This window comes from Capricornis sumatraensis, chromosome 19, assembly GCF_032405125.1.
Source record: "Capricornis sumatraensis isolate serow.1 chromosome 19, serow.2, whole genome shotgun sequence".
NCBI classification, from domain to species: Eukaryota; Metazoa; Chordata; class Mammalia; order Artiodactyla; family Bovidae; genus Capricornis; species Capricornis sumatraensis.
The window spans coordinates 75,202,946-75,224,947 of NC_091087.1; the positions used below are offsets into that span (position 1 = coordinate 75,202,946).

General features: G+C 50.1%; 1 protein-coding gene across 6 annotated transcripts in view; it reads left to right on the top strand.

The window, feature by feature from the left end:
* Positions 1–260: 260 nt before the first annotated feature.
* The window catches only part of KLC1 (kinesin light chain 1), a 64,269-nt gene continuing 42,527 nt past the window's right edge, over positions 261–22,002 (top strand). For all 6 annotated transcript variants that reach the window (XM_068990827.1, XM_068990828.1, XM_068990829.1 and 3 more), the window contains exons 1-2: positions 261–310; positions 20,839–21,100. In XM_068990827.1, the coding sequence (XP_068846928.1) occupies positions 20,840–21,100 (261 nt within the window). In that variant the 5' untranslated portion in view covers positions 261–310; position 20,839. The remainder of the gene's footprint in view (positions 311–20,838; positions 21,101–22,002) is intronic.

Consider the following 22,002-nt stretch of genomic DNA (forward strand, 5'->3'; position numbering starts at 1 on the left):
CGGCGGCGCGCGGCATGATGGGGCGGGAGCGCCGAGCCGGGGGAGGGACGCGGAGACGCCATTTTCGGCGGCGCGAGCGGCAGACCCGGAGCCGGCCGGGCGCGGAGCTGCAGCTGCGAGGAGCAGCCGCGGGAGACAGCGCGCGGGGGCGGCTGAGGATGCTGCGGGGCGGCCGCGCCAGCGCCCCTCGCTCGTGACCGCGGCGCCGCGCCTGAGGCGGCTGAGGCGGCGGCCCCCGGCGGCGCCGGCTCCGCGCCCGCGCCCTCCCGGTGCTGACAGCGCGAGCGCGCGGCCCCGTGGGAGCAGCACGGTGAGTCGGCGGCCGGCCCGGGCCCCCCGGCCGCGCCCGTGTGCCCTCCGCCGGCCGCGGTCCTCGGGCAGGCGCGGCCGCTCTCCCCCCGGCCGCCGGCTGCTGCCCCTGCAGGCCCCGGCCCCCTCCCGCCGCGGCCCCTGCGGGTCCCGGCGCCCTCCGCCCGCCCACCTCGCCCCGGCCCCGCCCGGCCAGCATCTCGGGCCCGGCCCTGCATCCCCAGCCCGGCCCCGCCGCGGGGGACAGCTGGGGTCCCGGGAGCCGCCCCGGGCGGGGGCCGGGGCGCGCACGGAGGGGGCGGCGGCACGGCTGGCTTTGTCCGAGCCCGTCCCCTTCCTTCCGGCCTCCGCCCTCTCCCGCGGCACCGCCCTGGGCTGACGCGCGCCTGTCACGCTCTCGGGCGGGCGGCCGGCGGCTCGGAAGCGTGCGGGGTCCCTCCGGAGAGGCCGGCTGGACCCCGCCCGCCCGCGACCCTTTTCTTCCAGTGACGGACCCTCAGTGCCTCGTCCACAGCATCAGCCTAGGCTGGAGTTGCCCCTGCTTAACCTGCAGCACCCCTGCCCTGCAATACGTACTCGGGTCACATTTGCTGTACCTCTTTCTCTAAAAATGAAAAGATTTGTAGAGGCAGGCAGTTTTGTATTAAAGATTATGTATTGTTGCCTTTTTTTTTTTTTTTTTACTTTTTCCTTAAGCAGCATATTCAGAGTTTGCATATTAACCGTTTGATAAGGAGTTCTTGGAAAAAAATGTTTTTCTAAAAGTGTGAGAGCAGAACATTTGTGATACACCATTTAAATTGATATATGAAGGGGTAGTTGGTTCTTTGATTCTTTGCATGAGTTAAATTTCTAGACTTTCTTTGTAGAACATGACTGAGGCATTGATCAGAATAATTAGCTCAGTATATACATTGTACTAGTTAAGTGACTAGTTCCATTGGAAATTGGAACAGCGTCCTTAAATCTCATAGTTTTACTTAGGATGACCCTCTTTCACAGACCGGCAGCAAGACTTGTCAAGGTGGGAAATGTGACCCATTGTTCTGCTAAATGCTAAAAATTCCAGATCGTGTGGGATTGTATGTGGGGGAAGGACCCTCTCTTAAGAGCCAGTTTCTCCGAGTCATCCAAGGATGCAACCTCATGTTGCAGACGCGTCTGGCCGCCCTGTGCTGTCCTGACCCGACAGTGGGGTGGTCACTTCACTGTGTCCTGGCTCGGTCACCTGGCTTGGCAGTGTTTTCTAAGCGCACTGTCGACCGTGCATAGTGAAGAAAGACATGCGTGGGCATCGCCAGCGAGGAGGAGGGAGGAGAAGGCAGAGGAGAGCCACATGATGCCTTAAGCATTTCATAGTGAGTAAAAGCTCAACTGCAGTGACTTAAAGTTTACATTTTTTAAAAAAATTATACCTTCTTAAGCGTGTTTCATAATGTTGAAAAGTCAGTGCATAGCTTTCCATGTAGGGCTATAAACTATCTCAGACTAGAATTCTATAAAAAGAAAACTAGAAATTGAAAAATGAGAAGTTAAATACATTGTAGGATTTGTATGACCTGGAAGGTAAGTGAAGTATGATAAGAAAGCAGAACTTTATTAACAAATATACGATCAGTACAGAAGTGCTGGGAAGTTTAGATGTCAGCTTTGTGGCCTGGGATAAACAGGATTAGCCTGTTAAGATGTGAAGGCACGGTATTCCAGGTCCACTGAGAACCAGCTGAGTGGTGCGTGCTCTGCTGAGGCGTCACTGTCCTCGGGGGCAGCTTGAAGTCTGGACCACGGATGACAGTACGCGTGTGCTGAGTGCTCTGCGTGAGTGAGCCTGGCTGTGAGGCAGGCCTGGGAGTGGCGATGCTGCAGGTTGGGAAGGGGCGAGGTGGAGGGGCAGCGTGTCCGGAGCGCAGCCTCGGCGACAGGAGCCGGGAGCAGAGTTAGAGGGGTACTGCCGGGGCGGGTGGACTCGGGAGGGCTTCAGCCCGCCACTCCTCTGCCGAGGCTCTCGCAGTGTTCTGGAAGTGCCACAGCTCGACTTTTCCTCTCACCTTCCTGTCTTGCACTCACTCGGGTGCGTCCAGGTGCGTCCGGGTCGGCTTCTCTGGGTGTCGTTGTGCCCTCTCTTGCCCGCGCACTCCTTGGCACGGCTCACTATTCGCAGCACGACTCCATTTTACTTACTATTTTTTCTTTATTTTCTTTTGCCATACCGCTTGGCTTCTGGGATCTTAGTTCCCCGACCAGGGGTTGAACTGGGCCCTTGGCAGGGAGAGCATGGAGTCCTGACCACTGGACCACCAGGAAATCCCCTACTCAGTTATTTTCTTGTTTCGTTTATTGTCTGTCTCCTCCACTTACGTTCGCGGTCTTCACGAGGGCACTGGTGTGCTGTGTCGGCCCTTGGCACATAACGTGAAAGACTGCATCGACCATCTCCTTGTCTTTCTCGTGGGCGACTCACTGGCAGGTGGCGCCCACCACGATGGGAAGAATGGGAGGAGGGGATGCTGAGCGTGGGTTTGGGCCGGTTAAGCCCACAGTGCTTACGGTGGCCAAGCGGGTTGGTGGTCAGTCCGAGATCCGGCCTGGAATTAGGCTGGAGATAAAGATTCGGGAGCATCTGACATTTGGTAGTGATCTCGGAGTACCCGAGGGTAGGGAAGCCCGGGGACACGGAGGAGGAGGAGGGCAGTATCCCGTTGGCTAAGAGGCAGAGGAAGATTTGGACGGAAGAGTACTGGATTTGGTTCTGGAGGGCTATTAAGACTCTTCAAGTTTTCCTGAGACTGTCCTGCTTGCCGAGGCAGGAAGGCCGTTTGAGAGATGATGAGCGTTTTTTCTCCCAAGGTGTTCTTGTGCCATTCTGTCCTGTAGCTTACTGGCTAATGTACTCTTAGATGAAAAATGAACTATGATTTTGTCTTGTATTTAGATTTAAGAATATTTTTAAAACGAGTTTCTGTTTCTGAGTGCTCCGGGCTCGTTGCTGTGCTCGGGCTTTTTCTGGTTGTCACGAGTCGGGGCTGCTCCTCGTCGCCGGGCCCGGGCTTTGGATTCGGTGGCTCCTCTTGTTGCAGAGCTTCGGCTCTGGGTGCACGGGCTTAGTTGCCCCTAGGTATGTGGGATCTTCTCGGAACACGGATCGAACCTGTGTCCCCTGCATTGGCAGGCTGATTCTTAACCACTGGGTCACCTGGGAACGCCTCTGATTTTATTTTTAACTGATTTTTGCAGGCAGATGAGAGCTTTTAAATACGCTTGGTGTGTTGTGTTGTTGATAACTTAATAAAGCAGATGTAAGTGACTATCAAAAGAACAATTTAAGCTAAGTGCATAGATGAAGTAGAAGTTATTTCCTTGGTTCTGAACTATCCCAGTCACCTCAGCTCCAGCCTTGGGTTGTCCCTCCGATGGTGGGTTGTGGAAGCCTGTGCTCCGCCTCTGAAGTTGCCGTGCTGCTGCTGGCGGAGCTGGAGTGGCGAGCGTATCACTGCGCCAGGTGAACTTGGTGCGGTAATCGCTTCCATCCTGTTGCTGGGGAAAGTGAGGATTGGAGACACTTGATAAGGTTCCATCAACCAGATGTCTACAGCTGGGAAGTCAGGCTTCTCACTTTCTTTTTCTTGCGTGTTTCAAGTTTTGAACTGTGGGTCACAGCAGTACTAAGGTCAGCCCTCCAGTTGCCTTCCCTGGGAAGCACCTGCCCGTTTCTTCCTTTTCAGAAGCCCAGAGGTGCAGAGGGGTCACGGTCACTCCGGGGAGTTGCTGTCTAAGGTGTAGTGCTTCGGGCCACCACGCTGGTGTATTTGTTCTTCACAGAGGCTCACGCAGGCCGTGTGGTCAGTGAGAGCTGATTGAGTCTTCATTCTTATGGTGATTATGGTGGTGTGTTTTCTCTTAAATTCACTTATTCTGTTTAAAAACGACTTGTGTTATTGACCAAATGGGAAGACTATGTTGATTTCTATATTTTTTTAGATTGTGATTAAAAAAAACCCGATTTACCATCTTAGTCATTTTTAAATAAGTTCAGTAGTCTTAAATATATTTGCATCATCGTCCAGTAAGCCTCGAACTTTTCATCTTTTAAAACTAAAACTCTGTATCCATTAAATAACTCCCTATTTCCTCCGTCCCCTTAGCCCATGGCAACCACCATTCTGCTCCTGTTTCTATAGCTTTATCTGCCTTAGATACTTCACACAGCTGGAGTCGTGCAGTTTTTGTCTTTTTGTGACTGGGTTGTTTCACTTGGCATAATGTCTTTAAGATTCTTCTATAGTTTCTATCCTTTTTAACTAAAACATCATTAAGTTCTAAAGCTTTTTTGTGTGTGAAATTTATATTAGTTTTCTATTTACCATATAATAAGTTACTGCAAATTGAGTAGCTTAACACGATAACCGTTGTTGTCTCAGAGTCTCTGTGGGTTGAGGGGTCCAGGCGTGGCTTGGCTGCAGCCTCTGCCCAAGCTCACGGGGCTGCCATCCGTGCTGGGCTTGGTTCTCCTCCGGAGCTCAGGATGCTCTTGTAAACCCTTTTGGTTGTGGCACAGTTCAGTTGTTGTGTTTGTAGGACTGACGTCCTGGTTTTCTCGCCGACTGGCTGTCTCTTGCTGAGGGCTTTGCTCTCTTAGCTCCTGGAGGTGGCCTGCGCTCCCCTGCCAGCAACACTGATTTTCTGCTAGAACTCCAGATTAGTTCTGTCTTTTCTAAATAACATATAAATGAGATTAAACAGTATGTACATTTTGCATCCAGCTTCTTTCCCAGCATAACCATGTAAAATTCAGCACTTGGAAAGGCGTGTATCAGTGGTCTGTCCCTTTCTGTTCCTGAGTAGTGTCCCCGGCTACAGATCTGCCGCGGTCTCGCCATTTTCCTCCTGATCTGCATCTGGGCAGGGAGCACTCATTCTTGTAAGGACTGTGGACGTACATTTTCTTTTTTTTGGCCCGGTCACGTGGGGTCTTAGTTCCCTGAAACCCATGTCCCCTGCGGTGGAAGCTCTTAACCATTGGACTGCCAGGGAAGTCCCACATTTTCTTTTCTTTTGCGTAAATATCGAGGAGTGGAATCGCTTATAGGATAGGCGTAGGATTGACCTCAAAGGCACTCCCAGCTTTCCAAAGCAGTTGTGCGCTTTCCACTCTCCTCCAGCTTTTGGTATTGTCTGCTTCATCGTAGCAGCTGCTGGCTGGTGGCATCCTGTGATGGGTTTAGGGAGCCTTTCCCAGATGACTAATGACGGTGAGCACTTGTTAACATACGTGCCTTTTATATACCTGCTGTTGTGAAGTGTCTGTTCAATTCTTTTGCTCATTTAAAAACAGTTTTTAAAAAAATAGTGACTGTAGGCGTTCTCTAGGGATTTGGATTTGTCTTTTGCCACGTATTGCAGACTTTTTTTTCCCAATCTGGGGCTTAACTGTTCTTTGCTTGTGCCTTTAGAGAGTCTGCCTGCCATGCAGGAGACCCTGGTTCGATTCCTGGGTCGGGAAGATCCCCTGGAGAAGGGAAAGGCTACCCTCTCTGGTATTCTGGCCTGGAGAATCCCATGGATTCTCAGTCAGTGGGGTCGCAAAGAGTCGGACACAACTGAGCGACTTTCACTTTCACTTTTAAGTAATCGGTAGTTTACCATTTTGATGAAGTCCACATTATCAGGTTTTTTCCCTCATGGCTCCTGCTTTCTTTTGTTTTCGTTTGAAAAGCATCTTTAAGGGAAACTTGGGATACAGAAAGATGTGAAGGTTTAAGTGAGTTGTCTATTTCTCTTTTCCCGTTTTCTTTCTTTCAAGAGAATTCAGATTTTTTAAAATTCTTTTTTTTTTTAGTTAAGAAAGAAAATTATTCCATATGTGTGTTACTGATTAGCACTTAAGTACATAAACTTTTAGACTTACGGTATTATGCTAATAAGCTGACATTTTTCATTTTGAAATAAAAATGCTTTTTTAAACCGCAGAATGAACACTCTGTATTTATACTCGTTGGGCCTGTCACCCGTAACACCCTCTTACGTATTCTCTTAGTCACACTGTCTGGTGAAGTGGTTTTCCTTTTCAGTTGCTCAGCCAAGGGCTTGCGACAGAGACAGCCGCATCATTTGGGCTCACTCACCCTTGCTTTAGGAAAGCACGTGTTCCCTGTATATGTAGTGCCTTCCCCTGTAGTTTCTCATGCTTAAAATTTGCATCCAGGGAGATGGGCCTGTGATCCCACGTCACATTGAACAACCTCCGTGCGCTCTCGGCCCTGGCCTGGAGCCCTGCGTGGGGAGAGGGAGGCACGACACCTGCTGGTGAGGGACCCGGCTGCATTGTAAAATTCTTTCTACAGGTGGTGTGGTTAGTTATCAGAGTCAGAGGGTCTCTACACAGAGGTGGCCGATTGCGAAACAGAACCACACTCAGTCAGGTTCTGAGCAGGGCTGGGGGGGTAAGTGCCCAGAGCTCTGACCCTGGAGGGGCGTTTATGGTCGACTTACCCAGGAAGAAAACACATGCTTTTGTTTTATCTAGTGGCTTATAGCTTCTGGATGGAAACAGGGTCAGATTAGATGCTGTAATTGTGGAGACTTTAATTTTAGAGCATTTCACTTTATAGGTTTTTCTGATTTTTAATCCAGCAGGATTGATTCATTCAGTTCACCCTTGAGATTCAAGTTTGAAAGTGAAAGTGAAGTTGCTCAGTCATGTCCAACTCTTTGTGACCCCATGGACACCAGGCTCCTCTGTCTGTGGGATTTTGTAGGCAAGAGTACTGGAGTGGGTTGCCATTTCCTTCTCCAGGGAATTCTTCCCAACCCAGGGATCGAACCCAGGTCTCCCGCGTTGTAGACAGACGCTTTACCGTCTGAGCCACCAGGGAAGTCCAAGTGATTCAAGTTCAGCAGAGGAAATAAAAGGATTAGATAAAGTTAGATCAGAGGAGATGCTGTGGTTCTAGTAGGAAATGATGGAGTCAGTCAAGTCGCCATTCGGGAACACTTCAGACTCTGGACTCATACCTGTCAGTTAGCTCTGTCTTTTCCTAGCCCAGAGGTAAAGTTTCCTGGTAGAGTACCTCCTCCCATGAGGAGATTATGGTGTTTCTTCATGGGTGAAGGGTAGGCCATGTAGAGCTGGATAAAATATGTTTATCGTTATAATGTGATATTATATTTAGGAAACAAATTCACTATTGTAATACAAACCATGAGAGGGCGTGACATTTGCATTTTTAGCCATAAATGTCATGGTGTGAAAAAGATTGAGACCCTGCAGGAGACGTTTTTGAATTTTGCTTCAGTATGAACCTTAACTTTATTATATACACTGAGAGGGACACACCTTCTCCCTGCTCATCCTCCCCTGCCCCCACCAAAACAAAACCAGCCATCCTGTGGAGATGCTTGAATTACTGCTTACTTTTCAAGTAAGTTCTATTCTCCCTTGACTCCACACTGTGTAATTTTCATTTTGAAATTTCAGAACCAGAAAGTTAATGTACATTTTTTGCCAGGGTCCAGCCCCGGTGGATCCAGGGTAATTTGAAGGGGAGACGGAGTAGGCGTCCTAGGAAAGAACTTATTTAATTATAGATATAAAGAGAGATTAGAAAAGGATAGTGTAGTAGGAAATATTAGAGGAGAAAAAGAGGCTGAATAACTTGGTTTACGTGGACTACCAATAAAACTCCAAGACGAGGAATGTGCGCCGCCTCTGTAGGCCACAGGCGTCTTTCCGTTCTCCCGGAGGACAGGAGGCACTGAGGCCTCCCCGGTCAGATCTTAGAAGCCCAGGCAAAATTAGCAGGCTTGGAGAGTATCCACACTCCGGATGGGAATTCAGCCAGAAGGGGAAAGAACGACACGGGGGAATCAGTCTTTCCAGAAACTGATCCGTTTTCTTTATTTTCAGGTTTGCTTATATACTTTTTGTTATACATAGGGATGAATACAGAGTCACGCGGGATCAGCCAACCTGACCTTTATCAAAATCAGGTGCTTCATATAAAAGTATACAAAGGTCTTAGGGGTTTTACATCATCTTCTGGCTATGAGGCCTGCTGGCATTTTATGGCCCTTTCTGATAACGGTAAGTCAACCAGAAAACTTATTTTTTCCAGGGGTGATTTTTCTTAAACCAGGCGCCACCCTCCGAAGGTACCAGATAAAGTTGCATTCCTATAGGGTGAGGGTGCAGGGGGTTATAATCAAGAAAAGGAATTTACTTAGCCTAATGTTTAACATGATTAATGTAAAAGGTTAATACTTATTTCTCCCATATGCTAGTTATATTCATTATAAGGGCAGGGAATATGGAGATTAAGCAGCAAATATTGGCTCAACAACTGAAAAACCCTTCACCAATATAATTTCTAATCAACCCACTATACTAATTTTCTAACTTCTCAAAAGAGTCTCTATTTAGGAAGTTTACAGCATCTCGTGCCTCTCACGGTTGGGAGGCTGTAAACAATCACATGTGGCCGGACGAACCTGCTCAGGCAGGCTAGAGAACCTTCAGAGGAGTTTGTAAGTTGAAACACTCTTGTCACGCCCAGGAATTTTTATTAACTTGGAGCTGCAAGTTAACTCCTTCTCTGAGAGAGGTGGTGGGCAGCCCCCGTAAAGTCAGACGTGTAGGTGAGAGCATAAAACAGTAAAGCAGGCAGACTCTGGTTTTGGGGGTAGATGCTCGGGAACAGGGGGTCTCCTGAGGCTCGATCCCGCCTTTGCGTAATGCCGAGCCTCCTTCCTCATGACCTTTGCCACGGGCGGAGTGCCTCACGCTGGGTCCCGGCAATTTTTACCTCTAGCATTACTATTGATTACTTTGCTTTTCTAATAGCAGTAAGTAATGAATTGTGTATTAGAAATTTAAAATACCTTGAAAAGGGCTTTAGATTTTTCTTGTTTGTCAAAAGAGGGCAGAGGATAAAAAGATTGAGAAATGGCGCTTTCTGTGACTCCCTGACAAAGCTAAAGTAGGTGAGGTAGGTCTCAGAGTGGGGTTTTGTGCTTCTGTTTCTGTGCTTTGTATCATTTAATTAAAAATGAAGTTCTGGTTGTCCTCACCCACGAGCCTTTGGCCACTACTGATCTGCTTTCCAGCCCCTGGGCGTTTCATGTAGTGGAATTAGGCAGCGTGAGGCCTTCTGTGGCCGGCCGCCTTCAGTTAGCACAGGTTAGCTGTGTTGTAGCATGTATCAGTGCTTTGTTCCTTATGATTGCCTAATAATATCCCACTGTATGGTTAGACCACACTGTGTGTATCCATTCGTTAGCTGAAGAACATTTGGGTCGTTTCCACATTCTTACTGTCACGATTAATGGCGAAATTTTTGTTTACAAGTTCTACACTGTCCAGAGTTTTATGGTTTTGGACCATTCTGTGTAAGCTTTTACATAAACATGTTTCAGTTTTCTTGGTATATACCCAGGAGTGGAATTGACGGGTCATTTGTGTATTTAAATTTTTTAAAATGTTATTGCTCTGTCGGGCTATGTTAGTTCCTGCTGTGCAGCAGAGTGGACCAGCTATATGCATAGATAGATCTGCTCTTTTTCTGTTTCTGACCTTCCCAGTTAGGTCACCGCAGAGCACTGCGTAGGGGTCCCTGAGCTCTACAGCAGGTTCTCTTTAGTTATCTATCTCACATATAGCGTCCAGAGTGTACATGCGTCAATCCCGGTCTCCCAGTTCATCTCTCCCGCTCTCCCCCTTTGGCATCCGTGCATTTGTTTTCTACCTCTCTGTATCTATTTCTGTTTTGCAAATAAATCATTTAATTTTTTAAGTTTTGACACTTGTATCATCTTACCCGCCAAACACTGTAATCTTGGGTTCCAGAATACTGAAGGTCTTAGTCTGTTCAGGCTGTTATAATAAAACACAGTGAGCTGAGTGGCTTATCCGCGACAGGAATTTGTTTCTCATAGTTCTGAGGACTGGCAGGTGCACGGTCCTGGGGATTGGAGGTTAAGCACCTGGTGAGGGCCTGCTTTCTTTCAGAGTCGTCTCCCCGGCGTCACTGGGGAGGGGGCGGGGGCCTCTAGGGTCTCTTCTGTGAGAGCGCCAGTCCTACTCGTGCGGGCTCCCCTCCACCCTCAGGGCCTCCTGACGGCTGCCTGTCCCTGCCGCCGCGGTCGTCGGGGCTGGGTGTCAGCGAAGGAGTTGGGGGAGCACAAGCATTCAGATCATGGGACTGAGCTTCCCCGAATACCACCTGGGTTGTTTCTTCAGACCCATTAGAGGCTCCTCGCCGTGTCTCCCCTCCCCTCCCCTCCCCTCCCCGCTCCCCCCTCCCCTCCCTCCCCTCCCGACTCCTCCTGCATCAGGACCTTCCTGCCTCCTGTTCCTCCGCTTGTGTAGAGAGATGGGCCATGGATCTGGCTGGCTGCCGGTTTCTCACCGGGTCAGCTCTTGGAAAGACATCTTAAATGTGGTTTTCTGCTATCAGTCTTTGCAAGGCAAAGACTTCTATGTTTTCTCCTCCATCTTATTTTTATTTCTCTATGCTATCTTCTGTGTTTATAGGAAGTTCGTTTTGCACCCGAGAACTGTCAGAATAACTCACCTTTCTTTCTTGGCTGTGATTCACTCTGCATAGAGACCTGTTGCCCCCCCCCCCCATTTATTTGTTTAAAAGTTGAGATATCAGTTCATAATAACATAAAATTAACCGTTTTAAAGGGTATAATTCAGGAATTTTTAAAAAAGTATATTCTCTATATACTTGGGCAAATACTACCACCGCTAATCTAATTCTGCACATTCCTTTTGGAGTGCTTGGGTGTCTTTGTTTATATTTTAACTTTCTTTACCTTGCGCTTTTTAACTCCTTCCTAGTGGAATTTCACATCATAAAACCTCAGGAGGTGCGGTGACCAAGGTGGTGCTGTTTCTGTCTCTGGTCTTTGCTTTGTTTTTATTAATTTTTGAGAGGGGGGAGTTTGTGGTGAAAGTTGTTGGAATATTGAAAATTGTGTTGCCTGTTAATTGGTAGGGTATTTGATTGTGTGTATAAGCTCATTTCTGTGGTTCAAAGGAGGAGAGAGTGAATACATGGTCAGGTGGTAGAGAGGGAAACAAGACTGTCACATGAAAAATGATAATCTGGTGTGACAGAGCCTCCAGTCTGTGTGACCTAGAGTGGTCTTCAAAGAGTGGCTTTAGACTTTTTGGTCTTATGAAATATGCAGTGTGTTCACTGTTTCTGTTCTTGTCTCAGGGTTAGGTTGGCCTATTTTTACCGTGGCAGAAGTGTCAAACCCTTTCTGTATGAGGTCTTAAGAAGTTCCATTGCCTGCGGCTCCAGACTGTTGGGTAGGTATCACTGTTTCCTGAGTGGTGAGCCGCAGAAGCACGGCAGTCTGGTGCTGGAGCAAAGGCGTGCCTGAGCAGAGTGGACGGGCTTGGATTCGGTTCCTGTCCGGAATAGTGTGAGCTTAAATCCCGTCAGCTGTCTCCTCCCTGGTGAATAGGAATTACAGTGTCAGTCGACTAAACTACCTACTGGCTGTTGATTGTTTTTGTTCTTTTAAAACAACACACATATGTAGATGCTCAAAAACGAAATTGCTTCGTTGATGTCAGTTCTTAATACACATATTGCACATTTACTTTTTGGTTTTATTTTTCTCAAAGCTATACCTGTACTGTTTGTATGGCTGTATATTGTCACCCTGCTTATTTAACTTATATGCAGAGTATATCATGAGAAACGCTGGGCTGGAGGAAACACAAGCTGGAGTCAAGATTGCCGGGAGAAATAGCAATAACCTCAGATATGCAGATGACACCACCCTTATGGCAGAAAGTGAAGAGGAACTAAAAAGCCTCTTGATGAAAGTGAAAGACGAGAGTGAAAAAGTTGGCTTAAAGCTCAACATTCAGAAAACAAAGATCATGGCATCTGGTCCCATCACTTCATGGGAAATAGATGGGGAAACAGCAGAAACAGTGTCAGACTTTATTTTGGGGGGCTCCAAAATCACTGCGGATGGTAACTGCAGCCATGAAATGAAAAGACGCTTACTCCTTGGAAGAAAAGTTATGACCAACCTAGATAGTATATTCAAAAGCAGAGACATTACTTTGCCAACCAAGGTCCATCTAGTCGAGGCTATGGTTTTTCCTGTGGTCATGTATGGATGTGAGAGTTGGACTGTGAAGAAGGCTGAGTGCCGAAGAATTGATGCTTTTGACCTGTGGTGTTGGAGAAGACTCTTGAGAGTCCCTTGGACTGCAAGGAGATCCAGCCAGTCCATTCTGAAGGAGATCAACCCTGGGATTTCTTTGGAAGGAATGATGCTAAAGCTGAAACTCCAGTACTTTGGCCACCTCATGCGAAGAGTTGACTCATTGGAAAAGACACTGATGCTGGGAGGGACTGGGGGCAGGAGGAGAAGGGGACGACCCAGGATGAGATGGCTGGATGGCATCATGGACTCGATGGACGTGAGTCTGAGTGAACTCCGGGAGATGGTGATGGACAGGGAGGCCTGGCGTGCTGCGATTCATGGGGTCGCAGAGAGTTGGACCCGCCTGAGTGACTGACTGAGCTGGAGGGACAGCCTCTGTGGATGGGCTTTCCTGGGGGCTCAGTGCTGAAGAGTCCGCCTGCAGTGCAGGCACCTGGGCTGGAGAGACCCCCTGGAGAAGGACGTGGCAGCCCAGCCAGCGCTCTTGCCTGGAGGAGCACACGGACAGCGGGGGCCACAGTCCATGGGGTCAAAAAGAGCCAGATGCGACTCAGCCATGAACAACAACAATAAAACCAGCTCCCGCAGTCGACACTGGCACCAAGAAATGGGTGAGGAAGGAGGCCCTCTCCCAGGCAGGAGAGGTGCACAGGACTCAACACGGTCTCTGGAAGAGTCCTTAATGCCCCTCCCCACCCCTGAGCTGCACTGAGGGACTTGCTGGCGTGTGGGGAGGCGACCTGCAGCGGGGGACCCGCGCCCAGGGCCCCAGCAAGACGCCGAGACCCACATGGCTTAGGCGGGGCCCGGACTCTTGTGGGATGCACCAAGAGTGGTGCGGTCTGCTTTCAAACAGTCTCAGAGTTTTGTCGCGTTGGGTTTTTGTCACTCTTCTTTCCCTCTCCCCAGAAGTAACTGTTTTCACTTGTGTTAAGTGAGATGATGGTTTTTCTACGATGACCACCATTTCTAAAGAACATGCTTCTATTGCTGTCGGATGGTTTTCTTTTTGACTTCCTGCGCTAGATGTTCAGAGCTTGCTGTGTTCTCGCCCCTCCTGACGACACAGGTGTGTCCTTTGCATTGCCACAGGCTCCCCATAGACAATTATACTTGACTTGCTTAGGTCAGTCTTTACCTTTATATCACTGTGGAAGCGCCTTAGCTGAGTCATGCAATAAACTGCTTACCCCTCCCTCTCCAAGCTCTTGTTTTGTTTAGAGTTGGTACTTGTTTTTATCTCCTTGCTCTTAACATTAGTGCCGACGCGCCCCCGGAGTCTTGAGTGCGGGTCCTTGTGTTGGGTTGCAGGGCTGTCTTCCTGGTGCTTGTGCCCTCCCCGTGCGGACCCCCCTCCCCGGGGTGCCCGAGCCCCCTCCCACGCCGGAGCCCCCTCCCCGGGGTGCCCGAGCCCCCTCCCCCTGTAGACCCCCCTCCCCAGGGTGCCCGAGCCCCCTCCCCCTGTAGACCCCCCTCCCCGGGGTGCCCGAGCCCCCTCCCGTGCCGAAGCCCCCTCCCCCTGTGGACCCCACTCCCACGCCGGAGCCCCCTCCCCGTGCCTGCGGAGCCCCGGTGTCCTCTGCTGTCCCGGCTTGCCTTTGTCTTGGTTGCGCACGTCTTCCAGTAGTCTGAGGAGGGCTGCATGGGAGGTGACATTTTTTGAGACCTGTGACTGAAAATGTCATTCTTCTCACAGACTGAGAGTTGGCTGGCCGTAGAGTTCTGAATTGGAAATAATTTTCTTTCAGAGTGCGGAAGGCATTTGTTTATTGCCTTTTGCTCCCAGGGTTGCTCTCAAGCAGTCTGCAGCTCTGGTGGTTTCGGCCTCTCCCCAGCCCCCCGGCCCCCGGTGTGTAGGACATGCCTTTGTCACCCGGTGTTTTCTTTAGCAAACAGCCCTTTGGTAAAGTCTGACCCCTAAGCCTAGAACAGCGTCTGGCGTAGAACTGGGGGCTCGATAGATGTTTGTTGAGTGAAGGGCTGTTACTGTCTTCGGGTTGGTTGGAGTCGGGGCCGGGCTGCCTGGTCTGTAGGCTGGTGGAGGTTGGGGGGTTGTCCTCCAGCTTCTCTCTGGTGTGGCCGAGCTCGGTTCTCACGTTCCCCTGCCAGGCTTCATTGGACCTGGCAGTCTTTCTCAGTTTAGAGCCCCAAGCTAATATTGTACCAGATTGTCCACTCTAAATTGTTCCATTCCCTAGCAGGAGTTAGTTGTAACTCTGAAGAGCTCTCTTTTTATCCCTGGTGTACTAGAGAAAGTGAAAAACCACTCTTGTCATAAAGGGCAAGTTATGTTAAAGAACAAATGGAAAGGAACGGTGAATTGCAGGGTGTGGTGTGGCTGTTTTCTGTTGTGCTATCACCTCTCAGATTAGTTCAGAGCAGAGGTGAAGGAGCGGAGTGTGCAAGTTAGTGTTTTTGGTGTACTCGAAAATGTCTCTGTGCTAGTTACCTGCTGGTCATCGCTTTCAGTTACTGTTGAGGCCCCAGAGCCTCGCCCTGCCCGTGTTACATGAAGTGCGTGCGCTACTGACGGCAGTGAGGCGGTTGCCTTGTCCGTCTCGTTTCAAGGTTGAGTGTGCAGTGACCTAGTCCCTTCCTTCTTAGTGAAGGGCCCGTGTTTCGGTTTCCTGTGTTTCCCAGGGGCTGGGCAGCCTTTCAAAAGGAGAACCTGTGTTTTTCAAGTGGCATTTTAAAAAGAAGTAAGAATTATTTTTAGGTTACAGAATGCTCCAGGCAGGATTTAATTGAGGGTCTGAATGTGGAGATAAGCTAGATTCTTATTACTTCTCAAGTTTCTGACCACAGTGTGGTCAGATGAGTAAATGATCGCAATAAACCCTTGGACATGAGACTGGTGGTGTGTATGTGTGTGTGATTTACTGAAGTACAGTTGGTTTACAGACACACACACACTTCTCCACAGTGTGTGTCACAGGATGCTGAATGCAGTCCCCTGTGCTGTACAGGGGCGCCTTGCTGTTTATCCATTATTCTGTGTATAATAGTTTGCGTCCACTAATCCCGAACTCCCATCCCCTGCCTCCCCCAGCCGCCTGACAGCCACAAGTCTGTTCTGCGCGGCTGCTGAGACCCCTCTGTATTAGAACTGCCCATCAAAGCTGTTACACTGGATCTTCCCTGGTGGCCCAGTGGTTACGATTATGCTCTGCAGTGCAGGGGACCCAGGCTTGGTCCTTGGTTGGGGAACTAAGTATTCCCTAACTCATGCCATGGGGCACCTAGGCCTGCACACCACAGCTCGAGAGTCAGTGTGCCACAAGGAGAGAGCTGCTGTGCCACAGCCAAGACCCGATGCAGCCAGATAAATAAGTATTTTTAAAAACTGTTACATACACTATTGGATAAAAATTACAAAGATCGAATCAGTGTTTCAAGTAATGGAAACAGAAATAGTTCTAAAGTCAAATAAAACTTATGCTTTAGGATTATTTTTGTCTTCATTATTTTACTTAGCGACTGTATCATTTGTAGTCAGAGTAGAGAATTTGTTGGAGACTTGAATTCTGAGAGTTGGAAGTTAGTAATAATAGCTTTGCCTGTTGAACTGTGGATTTAAGAGTTTTGATATGAAGAAGGGCTTCTTGTGTTTTAGGAACTTAATTCAGATGTTAGATTTCTCAGGTTCTGCCTTGGAGATCATGCAGTTAAGTATTTAGTTCCGTTGCTTTCCCAGAGGAATCATGGGACTTTAAAGAGTTCTCTTTTTGGAAATAAAAGCACAGTAAACAATTTCACAGTGAGAGACTACTTTTTTGGGCTCCAAAATCACTGCAGATGGTGACTGCAGCCATGAAATTAAAAGACGCTTGCTCCTTGGAAGAAAAGTTATGACCAACCTAGACAGCATTTTATAAAGCAGAGACATTACTTTGCCAACAAAGGTCCATCTAGTCAAAGGTATGGCTTTTCCAGTAGTCATGTGTGGATGTGGGAGTTGGACTATAAAGAAAGCTGGGCACCAAAGAATTGATGGTTTTGAACTGTGGTGTTAGAGAAGACCCTTGAGAGTCTCTTGGACCACAAGGACATCCAACCAGTCCATCCTAAAGGAAATCAGTCCTGAATATTCATTGGAAGAACTGATGCTGAAGCTGAAACTCCAGTACTTTGGTCAGCTGATGTAAAGAACTGACTCACTGGAAAAGACCCTGATGCTGGGGAAAATTGAAGGCGAGAGGAGAAGGGGACAACAGAGGATGAGATGGCTGAATGGCATCACCAACTGAATGGACATGAGTTTGAGCAAGCTTTTGGGTTGATGATGTACAGGGAAGCCTGGCGTGCTGCAGTCCATGGGGTCACAAAGAGTTGGACGGGACTGAGCGACTGAACTGAAACAATTTCACGTGGTTAATTAGAATAGCCTGAGGCCAGATGTTGTGTGTGTCACCGAGGGGAAGGGGAGGGGAGTATTTCTGAGCCCTTAACCACGTCCCAGGTCAAGTGTGTATCCGTGCCACTTGACACTGAAGTGAGATCGATGCTCCAGTTGACAACGCAGGTGAGCGAAAGGCAGGGTGTCTGATTGGACTTGGATGCGTTGGCCCTGAAGCTCGTCCCCAGTGCCTGTGAGTAGTGCCAGGCCTGTGCTGGCCGAGTCCTCCTCCTGCATAGTCTCCTCAGGGCACACTCAGCAGGGCTGGAGGGAGGGCTGACAAAGAGGGTGTCTGAGATCGCCTGGACGCCAGTGTTTTTTACCTTTTAGACGTCTCTGTGTCCTCTGCCTTAAATCTTTGAGCTCTTCACTGTGATGGTCTGCAAAATAGTGTTTGCTCAGAAAGGTGGTTTCCAGATCAGTCTTTAGCGGCAGAGTTTTATTTTTTGGCTGCGTCGTGTGTCGTCGCGGGATCTTCGTTCCCTGACCAGGCACTGGACCCAGGCAGTGACAGCAAAGAACCCTGACCACCTGGCCACCAGGGAACCCCCTCAGAGCTTCTCAGCTGGCATAGACTCTCACCAGTCTTGTTTTCTAGCTCTCTGCTGTTATTCATAGGACGCTCTTTACCTTCACCTGTGTGTATAGATCTTTGCCTAAATTTTATTCTGGGTTCTTGTGGGTTTTTTTTTTTTAACTTTTAATTCTTTATTCCGTATGGAATTTATTTTAGTGTATAGTGAGGGTAGGAATGCACCTTCTTTCCCCCTAAATAGACAGTTGCCTCATGTTATTTTTTTATATACCCTACCTTTGGTTATAATGGCCTGGCTTGCAAATGAGAGAGGTACTGAACAGACTAAATCCAGGTGCCATTGTGTGCTCTCCTGTGATGAAGCAGCGAGCAGGGTTGTGTCCATGTGATGGTGACCCCGATGGGAGGTAAGGAAGCTGTTGGGATAAAGGCGTGTGCCTGAGGAGGAGCGTGAGGTATGAGCTGGGGAGATGGACAATTTGGGGAGTCTTGTTCTTGTAACACAGTATTTGAAAAGTTATCTTCTGGATGAGGCAGTGAAGGTATTTTGTGTTTATTGTAGAGGGCAGAGGTTGGCTCAGTGGGTAGAAGTTACAAGGGGGAGTGGTATCAACGTAGCAGAAGGACTCACTTCCTAACTGAACTCTGGAGCAGTCTACCACGGAACTGTCCAGCAAAGCGCCGAGCTGTAGGCCTGTGTCTTCAGGCCTGGTGGGGTCGTTTGTCAGGGGCGTTCCTGACACCTCCACTCCCGGGAGGGGTGGTGCTGAGTCCTGCGTGGCTGTTCTCTGGTCACTGTCCTCAGTGCCTCGCCTGCCCCCCCTCCATGCACCAGAGCCTGCAGGGCCCTGCCCCCCCTCCATGCACCAGGGCCTGCAGGGGCCTGCACCCCCTCCATGCACCAGGGCCTGCAGGGTCCTGCCCCTCTTCCATGCACCAGCCTGCCCCTCTTCCATGCACCAGGGCCTGCAGGGGCCTGCCCCCCCTCCATGCACCAGGGCCTGCAGGGTCCTGCCCCTCTTCCATGCACCAGCCTGCCCCTCTTCCATGCACCAGGGCCTGCAGGGGCCTGTCCCCCCTCCATGCACCAGGGCCTGCAGGGGCCTGCCCCCCCTCCATCACCAGAGCCTGCAGGGCCCTGTCCCCCCTCCATGCACCAGGGCCTGCAGGGGCGGTCTGCCACCCACAGCACCCAGGAGGGTTGGGCCTTGCCATGGTGTGGGGACGGCTTGTGGCAGAGCCAGGCCTTGGGCTGCCCACTGCACCGTGAGAACTGTGGGCCCAGGAGCATTTGGACTCTATGCTTAATTTTCTTTTAAGAGTTTAAAAAAAATCTGCCTTAAGTGAGTTTTTTGGGGGGCTGGGGTGTGTGTTCGTGCACGCATGCATGCATGTGTCCACGTAACACTTGTACTCATTATTCTTGTGTATGGTTAAAACTGTTAACAGGAGTGTGTGAGCACGCAGTGCCCTGTGGCTGGTTTTGTTACATATTCCTTAAGGAATTAAAGTCGGGTTTCTGTAAGTGGATTTACTTAATCGAGGCGTCTCCTTAATTAAAGCGGCCACTCTTTTCTTTCCGTTTGTTTTTTGCATTTTTGCTTTGTTCCTGTAGTAAAGTCTGCCGTGTGTGGTTTTCCTCCTTTTATGGAAACGCCCTGTTCCCCTTTCTCTTTGTCGTGAACTGGACTGTTCCGCCTTCCCTTTTCAGCCACTGCTACAACCTGTAGAGGTGCGACACTGGCCCTCCTTCGAGCCCGACATGGCTTTCTGGGGAGGGGCAGGGCACCGGAGGCAGTCGCGGGCTGGGCAGCGAGTGCAGCGGGTCTGTGTGTGCCCGGTGTCAGTGAGGGGCGTCTCTGGCCTCTCTCCTCCCCCAGCCCTGCTCCTGCCGTTAGAGCGCAGGGGTCTTCGAGCCTCGCTCCCGGGTCCTGGAACGCCTGGTCTGTGTTCCCTGCCTCCACACTGCTCCCTGGGAGTGCCCGTGGCGAGGACTCTGCTTTCACTGTTGTGCCTGAGTGAAGGCCCTGCTTGGGAACTGAAAGTGAAGGCGCTCAGTTGTGTCCAACTCTTTGCGACCCCATGGACTGTAGCCTACCAGGCTCCTCTGTCCATGGGATTTTCCAGGCAATAGTGCTGGAGTGGATTGCCGTTTCCATCTCCAGGGGATCTTCCCACCCCAGGGACTGAACCCGGGTCTCCCGCATTGTAGACAGACGCGTTACTGTCTGACCCACCAGGGAACTGAGATCCTGCCAAAAAGCCCTTTCCCTGTACCTGGCATCTTATCAGTTCATCCATTCACCGGATGGTCTGTGGGCACAGGAGCTGTCCTGGGTAGTGTGCATCCGGCGGGCCACAGGGTCGAGTCCTTCTGCCTTATAGAGAGAGCTCACATCCACAGGGATATGAGATAACGAGAGAACAGAGATTCTGGTGTCGCAGGTGCTCTGCGGGAAGTCACCCTGACACAGTGGATTCCGACTTCCATCCCTGTCACTCTCCTGAACAGGCTTTCCTGATGGTCCCTGTTTATGGCCTTAAAACAAATGAATTATAGGGTTTAAAGGCAGACACTGAAAGCTAAGAGACGGTAGTAGAAAGAGCCGTTGCTTCGTTCGGCCGTCGTCTGCGCTTCGCTGACGTCGTGTCGTGCTGTGCCCTTCTTGTTTAATTGTTTGCCTTCTCGGCTGTGCTGGGTCTTGGCTGCTGCCGGTGGGTTTTCTCTGGTCGCAGTGTGTGAGCTGCTCGTGCTGCGGCTCCCGGCTCTAGAGCGAGCGCTCAGTCGTGGCCCACGGGCTCAGTTCTGCAGCCTGTGGACGCCGTGTCCCCCAGGTTGGCAGGCAGATGTGTATCCACTGGACCACCAGGGACGTCCCCCCCGGAGTCTTCCCAGCTCTGGTCACGCTGCGTCTCCCATGTCACCAGGCTGCGGTCAGGCGCAGTCCTCTTGCCGCTCTGATTGCTCTGTGTTCCTTTGCTGGTTTCTCTTTTTGTAGCCGTGACTCCTCAAGGTTTTATCTGGTAAATATGTGACGGAATTTACTGACCCTCTGCATTTCATTAAGGAGAAAACAGCTGGTAAACATTCAAGGGAAAGTTTGTTCACTGAGGCCATGTGTCTTGGAAACGCCACGTGGATGCTCCGCTGCTTTTAATGCTTGTCATTACTGTCATTTCTGTAAAAAAAAATTCAGACACAAGCCAGAAAAGTAATTAATTCGGCCTGCAAAGGAAGAACCAGAAACAGTGTAGATACAGCATTTCAAGGGGACAGGTCATACTGCTCTTAGTTTCCACCTGTTAAAATGTCGACGTAAAAGTCTCCATATGTGTCCTTTACTAAAGGTGTAACATAAATTAAGCCTGTAATGAGATGTCCAACTCTTTTCTTTTTCCATTCTAGAATGTATGACAACATGTCCACAATGGTGTACATGAAGGAAGACAAGTTGGAGAAGCTCACGCAGGATGAAATTATTTCCAAGACAAAGCAAGTAATCCAGGGGCTGGAAGCTCTGAAGAATGAGCATAATTCCATTTTGCAGAGTTTACTGGAGACACTAAAGTGTTTGAAGAAAGATGACGAAAGTAATCTGGTGGAGGAGAAATCAAACATGATCCGAAAGTCACTGGAGATGTTGGAGCTTGGCCTGAGTGAGGCCCAGGTATGGCCTCATGACATGACCATGAACTTGCCAGTCTGGGAAGATGGAGACTTTGTTTGAAATATGAGGTTTAAACTAGAGGGCAGATACTCACAGGATAATCGAAATCAGCTTATATGTGGGTTGTGCATGCTAGGCAAATGATGATTGATTTGGGCATCCCTCAGTTTTAAAAAGTAGAGTGGAAAACCCTTCGTGTCAGTTAGGGTTTGATTCGGCTGCACAAAAAGCGAAAGCGGCGGCTCAGATGTCAGAGTCGAGTGTAGACTACATAACCGAGGTGGGCTGTCCCTTTCCAGGAGCGGGCGGGGACGCCCCTCAGCGACACTGGGGACACACAGACGGGCTGCATTCGCTTTCCAGCCCGCGACCGCCTCAGGTGCCCTGCCTCTCCGCAGAAAGCCGCGCGCGGCGCCAGCAGCTGCTCGGTCGTGTCTGTACAGACCAGCCCCCGGCCGAGCCCAGGCTCTAGGGCTGCGTGGCTGTCGGGTCCCTGCCCCTGCTGTCCTGCACGCCAGCCCGCCCGTCTCGTGGGCCAAGACAGAGTCTGGCTGCAGCCACATGACTGTCCTGGGGCTGCGAAGGGTGCAGGAAGGTCGTGCCTCCCTCTGCTTCCTTGCACTGCGCCCGGCACTCTGCTTACGTTTCACTGACTCCACGGGCTCATCTAGTTGTGAGGGACACTGGGGAATGGTGCCTCTCCCCTTGAACGCCCAGGTTCCTGAGCCGAGGGAAGCGGGGTGAGAGGGTGTCGGCCCGCAGCTCGCTGTCTGTGAGTGGGAACCTCCTTGGTCAGGCTGGCAGATGTTGGAGTTAACAGGAGGAGGAGGAAAGAGCCCCCTATCCTAGACTTCCAGGTTTTAGACCTGGGAGGGTGATAAGAAGGCAGGGCTGGTTGACAG